Raw genomic sequence first — 8,251 nt, forward strand, 5'->3', positions numbered from 1 at the left:
CTGCTCCTACACCAACACACTGTACCATGAAGGGCATCAAAGACTGAGCCACTTGAAGATGTCCAGGCCAATGTTTCACATTTTTCGCAACATTATTATGGTCACTTTATGGTCTTAGGAACCAAAGGGCTGAATAAATAATGAAAGTTGATGTAAAGTGTGTGAAAATATATTATTGTTTCATGTTAGATGATAGTAGCTGTAAGGGAGATCATTATTTACAAAGTATGTTACTATAATCACGGTATGTCACTGACTGTCATTGTCACGATCGTGAGGAGAGACGGACCAAGGCGCAGCGTGAGTTGGGTTCCATATATTTATTCAAGTGAAACTTCCACAAAAACAATAAACACGCAACGAAACAGAACATAAGTGGTGCAACTAGCACACACACAAACAATATCCCACAAACACAGATGGGAAAAATGGCTACCTAAATATGATCCACAATTAGAGGCAACGATTACCAGCTGCCTCTAATTGGGAACCATACAAAACACCAACATAGAAATATTGAACTAGAACACCCTCTAGTCACGCCCTGACCTACTACACCATAAAGAACCAAGGGCTCTCTATGGTCAGGGCGTGACAGTCATGCTGCAGATACTGACAAGAAAGTTCTCACCTACTCTTATCTCCCACTTCCTGCAAAGCGAGTTGATAATTTTGCTTTCAATTTTGCAGTTACTATGTTGCCTTGATGCATTTGAGTACTGACCAACTTTGCATGGTTTGAAAGGAGACATTGAAGATTGCTTCAAGCTGATTAGTGATAATTTTTTTAAAATTTCATTCTGTTTCTGCTTTTACCAACATTGTTGGTCTTTGGCAAATCATGATGAAGCCATTTTTTGACAGTGTTAACATTTTAAACGTTATCCCAATATAGGTAACCTCTTTGCTTCAAAGCCGTGGTGCCCCCCTCACTCTGATTTAAATGCACACCTCAAATAAAATAAAAATATAACAATCACAAAAAAGCATAAATGATTGACAGAATTATCACACACAGATCTGAATAGCAGGGTCTGCTTTCTCCCGCTTAGCTGGTCTTCTCTGCCAAATTCTCTGAAAGGCAAACGCATACAGAAAGGGGTCCACACAACTGTTAACAAATGTAAGGCACTTTGCAAAGTCCCCTGTCAACTTCCCAAAGGTCTTCAGTTTAGCAGATGTAACAGGGTGTGAATACTTCAGTAAGGTGGCTGAGATGTCCACAATGTTAACAACATGAACAGGAACCCAGAGAATGATGAAGGTCACAGTAATTCCAGTGACCAATCTGGTCATCCTTTGGGTGCTGAAGAGGGCTGTCTGGTTCACTCGCTTGTGAAGTAAGAAATAAAAGGTGACCAGAATGGAACCCAGAACAAAACCCACCAAAGTCTCAAGTAAAAGAACAGCCACTATTTCCCAGTCCGATTCAGTGTGTCTTTGACAACTTAGACGAGAACCAGTAACCACTGTATTCCTTGTTGCAACAGCAGGCCCAGTTAGGATGCATGCAAGTCCCCATAGTGCAGGTAGCAATATCTTCTCACCTCTCCTTCCCAGCCTGGCCCACTGGTGGGGGTACAGAACCGACACGTAGCGCTGCACACTCATCATAGTTACAGTCATGATATTGATGTATAGGCTGCAATAGACCATGAAGGAGAAGAACTTACAAAGCCCACGGCCAAGATTCCAACCACACAGGAGGGAATAGATCCACACAGGGAGGGAGGCCAGACACAGGATGTCAGAACAAGCCAGATTCAGCATCAGTTTCAGGGTGACATTATCTATTTTTACCTGGCGCAGAATGACCACCACGACAGCGATATTTGCAGGGAGGCCCACTAGGCAGCACAGTCCCATCAGTGTGGGGGGGGGGGGGGGGGGGGGGGGGGTTAGGAAGATTCTAAGGGCCTGTGACTGACAGGGGTCCTAAAAATGATTAGAACACTAGGTAAAACATTTTCTATATTCAATTATTAACCTATCATCATTAATATAATATTTTATTTACAATGTACTAATAAAATGAACGGTTTATTTTTACTTTCTTGCTTTCGGCAATAAGTAAACATCCAGAGAGCCTCTGTATTGCCCAACCCCCCCCCCCCCCCCCCCCCCCCCCCCCCTCTCTCTATTTACATGAAATGGTTCGGTCCTGCACCCAAACCTGTCGGGAATGGTACTTGCCAGCAGTGAATTGCGGGTGAGGTGTGCTGGTGGTGCATCATGTCTCAGCTTCCTAAAGAAAAATCTGACTTCCAAAAACGAAAAGAAAGAAAAGAAAGACAGGAGACAGAAAAGAAAGGGTGACAGTATGTCACCCAATTTTTCACAAAGGAATGTGGGTGTAGTCCGGGATTGGTGGAAATTAACCTGTTAACTTAGTCCATAGTTACTTTTGCTCCCTAACATTAGTTACGTAATATCTTCACAGAAAATTCTGAGTGTGTACATTTGCTCATCTTTTAGCTGACATTTAATCAGTGCAGGCAAACTTTTAGCAAGCTATTCATACTAAATCAGTTGTTCCTGCCCCTGCCCCTGCCTGGTGCCAGGCCCAACAGATGCAGCTTTAGGCTCAGCAGACCTGTCTCCCCATCCCCCTGAACCAGCCCTACTCCCAAATGAAGAAGGAGGTGAGCAGAATTGTGTTGAATGACATGTCAGGGCCTCCCGGGTGGTGCAGTGGTCTAGGGCATCGCAGTGTGCCACCAGACACTCTAGGTTCACGCCCAGGCTCTGTCGCAGCCGGTCACGACCGGGAGGTCAGTGGGGCAACGCACAATTGACCTAGCGTCGTCCGGGTTAGGGAGGGTTTGGCCGGTAGGGATATCCTTGTCTCATTGCGCACTAGCGACTCCTGTGGCGGACCGGGAGCACAGTGTTTCCTCCGACACATTGGTGGCTGGCTTCCGGGTTGGATGCGCGCTGTGTTAAGAAGCAGTGCGGCTTGGTTGGGTTGTGTTTCGAAGGACGCATGGCTTTCGACCTTTGTCTCTCCCGCGCTGTAGTGATGAGGTAAGATAGTAACTACTAACAATTGGATACCACGAAATTGGGGAGAAAAGGGGGTAAAATTCAAAAAAACTAAAAAAGAATGACATGTCAGTTGGCATAATTGCAATGCATTAAATACAGGAATGTGATTCTCCAGTCAGGAAAAATCTAACTTGACACAGAGGCAGAAAATATCAGAAAGGAAGAGATGCAGGCTCTTAGAGATGGATGGGAGTCTCTCCTGTCTGAGGCAACACTGATTGCTATGCAAATGGATTGATGGTGCAATCCACTCCATTCAAATTCTCACCGCTTACTGACATCTAGAGGAAGGCGTATGCAGTGCATGTAGCCCCATAGCTTACATGGGGACTTATAAACTGACCTTAGAACAGGGACCTCGATTTCAGAAATCTCAATTCCTGACAGGAAATGTGCTGCAGAATGAGTTCTGTTTCACTCAGAGAAATAATTCAAACGGTTTTAGAAACTAGAGAGTGTTTTCTATCCAATAGTAATAATAATATGCATATTGTACGAGCAAGAATTGAGTAAGAGGCAGTTTAATTTGGGAACGAATTTTTACAAAGTCGAAATGGCGACCCCCCTATTGACAAAAGGTTGGCCACTCTTCCGTAAAGCCCAGCTCTGTGGAGTGTACAGCTTAAAGTGGTCCCATGGACAGATACTCCAATCTCTGCTGTGGAGCTTTGCAGCTCCTTCAGGGTTATCTTTGGTATCTTTGTTGCCTCTCTGATTGATGCCCTCCTTCTGTTTGGAGAGCTCCTTGGTCTTCATGGTGCTGCTTGCTTGGTGGTGGCCCTTGCTTAGTGGTGTTGCAGACTCTGGGACACTTTCAGAACAGGTGTATATTTACTGAGACCATGTGACACTTAGATTGCACACAAGTGGACTTTATATAACTAATTATGTGACTTCTGAGCGTAATTGATTGCACCAGATCTTTAGGGGCTATTAGGGGCTTCATAGCAAAGGGGGTGAAGACATATGCACGTACCATTTTTCCGTTTTTTATTTTTAGAATTTTTTTAAACAGGTAATGTTTTTCATTTCATTTCACCAATTTGGACTATTTGGTGCATGTCCATTACATGAAATCCAAATAAAAATACATTTAAATTACAGGTTGTAATGCAACAAAATAGGAAAATGCCAAGGGGGATGAATACTTTTGCAAGGCACTGTATATTGAAGATTAACACTTCATTTGGATAGTCCATCTGTAGACGCTCTAGACCCATCAAACTCAACTCTGGTCCTCAAAGCCAGTTCCACTGCATTTTTTTATTGTTCCGCTCTAATCAGGGACTGTGAATTAAACAGTCATGTCCGCAAAAACACTACAGTGAATACCATAGTATACTTCAGTCATGTCCGCAAAAACACTCCAACGAATTCTATAGTAAAATATACTGTACATACAGTGGCAAGAAAAAGTAAACTCAGCAACAACAACAAAAAAGTCCCTTTTTCAGGACCCTGTCTTTCAAAGATAATTGGTAAAAATCCAAATAACTTCACAGATCTTCATTGTAAAGGGTTTAAACACTGTTTCCCATGCTTGTTAAATGAAACTTAATAAACAATTAATGAACATGCACCTGTGGAACTGCCGTTAAGGCACTAACAGCTTACAGACGGTAGGCAATTAAGGTCACAGTTATGAAAACGTAGGACACTAAAGAGGTCTTTCTACTGACTCTGAAAAACACCAAAAGAAAGATGCCCAGGGTCCCTGCTCATCTGCGTGAACGTGCCTTAGGCATGCTGCAAGGAGGTATGAGGACTGCAGATGTGGCCAGGGCAATAAATTGCAATGTCCGTACTGTGAGACGCCTAAGACAGCGCTACAGGGAGATAGGACGGACAGCTGATCATCCTCGCAGTGGCAGACCACGTGTAACAACACCTGCACAGAATGGGTACATCCGAACATCACACCTGCGGGACAGGTACAGGATGGCAACAACAACTGCCCGAGTTACACCAGGAACGCACAATCCCTCCATTAGTGCTCAGACTGTCCGCAATAGGCTGAGAGAGGCTGGACTGAGGGCTTGTAGACCTGTTGTAAGTCAGGTCCTTAACAGACATCACCGGCAACAACGTCACCTATGGCCACAAACCCACCGTCGCTGGACCAGACAGGACTGGCAAAATGTGCTCTTCACTGACGAGTTGCGGTTTTGTCTCACCAGGGGTGATGGTCGGATTTGTGTTTATCGTCGAAGGAATGAGCGTTACACAGAGGCCTGTACTCTGCAGCGGGATCAATTTGGAGGTGGAGGGTCCGTCATGGTCTGGGGCGGTGTGTCACAGCATCATCAAACTGAGCTTGTTGTCATTGCAGGCAATCTCACGCTGTGCGTTACAGGGAAGACATCCTCCTCCCTCATGTGGTACCCGTCCTGCAGACTAATCCTGCTCGTTCCGTGCGTGATTTCCTGCTAGACAGGAATGTCAATGTTCTGCCATGGCCAGCGAAGAGCCCGGATCTCAATCCCATTGTGTCAGGTTTTGGCCAGGACTGTTCTGTTTTTTGTCACTAGATGTCCCCATTGCACCTTTTTTGAACCTTTTTGTTTTTTTTCCTTGCTTTTATTGTTTGCACCTGTGTGTCGTTCCCTTGTTAGTATTTAAACCCTGTGTGTTCCTCAGTTCTTTGCTCAGTGTTTGTATGTTAGCACCCAGCCCCAGCCCAAGCCTTTTTGGGTGAAACATATAGTTCTCTTATTGGCTTTTCCAGAGGTTCTCTGGTTTAGTTCTTGTATATTTTTGAGTAGTCTTTTGAGGTTTGTTTTTCCCTGCTGTTTTTACCACTTTGTGGAGTTTCTTTGTATTTTGGAGGATATCCATTTTGTGCCTCTTGGCTTTCTTTTGGACGTGGTGGATTTATATTCTTTGCCTGAAGATCTTGTCCTTTTATTAAATCATTATCTCTAGTACTGCTGAGTCTGCCTCATCTTCTGGGTTCTGCCAACTATTAGTGACTTTCTCTCACCGGGTCCTGACACATTGAGCACGTTTGGGTTCTGTTGGATCGGAGGGTGAGGGCTAGGGCCATTCCCCCCAGAAATGTCCGGGAACTTACAGGTGCCTTAGTGGAAGAGTGGGTTAACATCTCCAAGAACTGTCAAATCTGGTGCAGTCCACGAGGAGGAGATGCACTGCAGTACTTAATGCAGTGGTCACACCAGATACTGACTGTTACTTTTGATTTTGACCCCCTTTGTTCAGGGACACATTATTCCATTTCTGTTAGTCACATGTCTGTGGAACTTGTTCAGTTTATGTCTCAGTTGTTGAATCTTGTTATGTTCATAGAAATATTTACACATGTTAAGTTTGCTGAAAATAAACGCAGTTGACAGTGAGATGACATTTCGTTTTTTGCAGAATTGGTCAGAAAATTTGATCTGATCTTCATCACAACAAGTCACAACAATAGACAAACATGGTCTGCTTAAACTAATAACACACAAACAATTATACGTTTTCATGTCTTTATTGGACACACCGTGTAAACATTCACAGTGCAGGGTGGGAAAAGTATGTGAGCCCTTGGATTTCATAACTGGTTGACCCTCCTTTGGCAGCAATAACCTCAACCAAACGTTTCTGGAGCTGTGGATCAGACCTGCACAATGGTCAGGAGGAATTTTGGACCATTCCTCTATACAATACTGTTTCAGTTCAGCAATGTTCTTGGGATGTCTGGTGTGAACCGCTCTCTTGAGGTTATGCCACAGAATCTCAATCGGGTTGAGGTCAGGACTCTGACTGAGCCTCTCCGTTGTTGATTTGCTTTGGTGTTTTGGGTCGTTGTCCTGTTGCATCACCCAACTTCCATTGAGCTTCATTTGGCAAACACATAGCCTTACATTCTCCTGCAAAATGTCTTGATAAAGTTGGGAATTCATTTTCCGTCGATGATAGCAAGCTGTCCAGCAAAGCAGCCCCAAACCATGATATACTTTACAGTTGGGATGAGGTTTTGATGTTGGTGTGCTGTGCTTTTTTTTTGTGCGTGTGTGTGTTCCTTCCAAACTTCTTTGCGAACTTCAGACGTGCTGCAATGGTTTTTTTGGACAGCAGTGGCTTCTTCTGTGGTGTCCTCCCATGAACACCATTCTTGTTCAGTGTTTACGTATCGTAGACTCGTCAACAGAGATTAGCATGTTCCAGAGATTTCTGTTAGTCTTTAGCTGACACTCTAGGATTCTTCTTAACCTCATTGAGCATTCTGCGCTGTGCTCTTGCAATCACCTTTGCAGGACAGCCATTCTTAGGGAGAGTAGCAACAATTTGCCTGGACTGATGACCTTTTTTTTTTAACTATGCAAGAACAAATTCTTATTTTCAATGATGGCCTAGGAACAGTGGGTTAACTGCCTTGTTCAGGGGCAGAACAACAGATTTTTACCTTTTACCTTGTCAGCTCGGGGATTCGATCTTGCAACCTTTCGCTTACAAGTCCAACGCTCTAACCACTAGGCTACCTGCCACCCCTTTCCAGACTAACATCAAGGCTTTTAGAGATATGTTTGCAACCCTTTCCAGCTTTATGCAAGTCAACATTTCTTAATCTTAGGTCTTCTGAGATCTCTTTATTTCGAGGCATGGTTCACATCAGGCAATGCTTCTTGTGAATAGCGAACTCAAATTTTGAGTGTTTTTTATACAGGACAGGGCAGCTCTGACCAACATCTCCAATCTCGTCTCATTGATTTGACTCCAGGTTAGCTGACTCCTGACTCCAACTGGCTTTTGGAGAATTAATTAGCCTAGGGGTTCACATACTTTTTCCAACATACACTGTGAATGTTTAAATTATGTATTCAATAAAAAATACAATCATTTGTGTGTTATTAGTTTAAGCACATTGTTTGTCTATTGTTGTGACTTAGATGGAAAGGGGACTATCTTGCTAGGAGATGAATGAGGTGAATAATTAGCTCAACAGATGAGTCCTAACACTTTTTGATTATGAATGTGTGGCATCGTGGTTTATATATTAGTAAGGCTCTCTGAGATGGGCTTTGCAAAGCAAGCTGATGGGATGTAAGTCATCCTTATAGACTAATGATATTATAGGCAAACCTAGCCAGTCATGTAAAATACACAGTCCTGAACAGCAGGAGTATTTCTTTGTACGGTGGCGTATGGACGATAGACATGGAAATTAATAAATTCATCAAATGTAAGGCCAAGGGAATTGGCCAAAGAA

At 43.5% G+C, this 8,251-nt stretch overlaps 1 protein-coding gene across 1 annotated transcript; it reads right to left on the bottom strand.

The window, feature by feature from the left end:
• Window positions 1-436: 436 nt before the first annotated feature.
• On the bottom strand, window positions 437-4,024 carry LOC129834121 (type-2 angiotensin II receptor-like). Its single transcript, XM_055898871.1, has 2 exons — window positions 3,962-4,024; window positions 437-1,935 (listed from the first exon to the last, which is right to left on the bottom strand). Exons 1-2 carry the CDS (start codon window positions 4,022-4,024, stop codon window positions 1,009-1,011), a joined length of 990 nt encoding a protein of 329 aa, XP_055754846.1. The 3' UTR covers window positions 437-1,008.
• Between the last annotated feature and the right edge of the window lie 4,227 nt (window positions 4,025-8,251).

The sequence above is a fragment of the Salvelinus fontinalis genome, chromosome 35, assembly GCF_029448725.1.
Source record: "Salvelinus fontinalis isolate EN_2023a chromosome 35, ASM2944872v1, whole genome shotgun sequence".
Lineage (NCBI taxonomy): Eukaryota > Metazoa > Chordata > Actinopteri > Salmoniformes > Salmonidae > Salvelinus > Salvelinus fontinalis.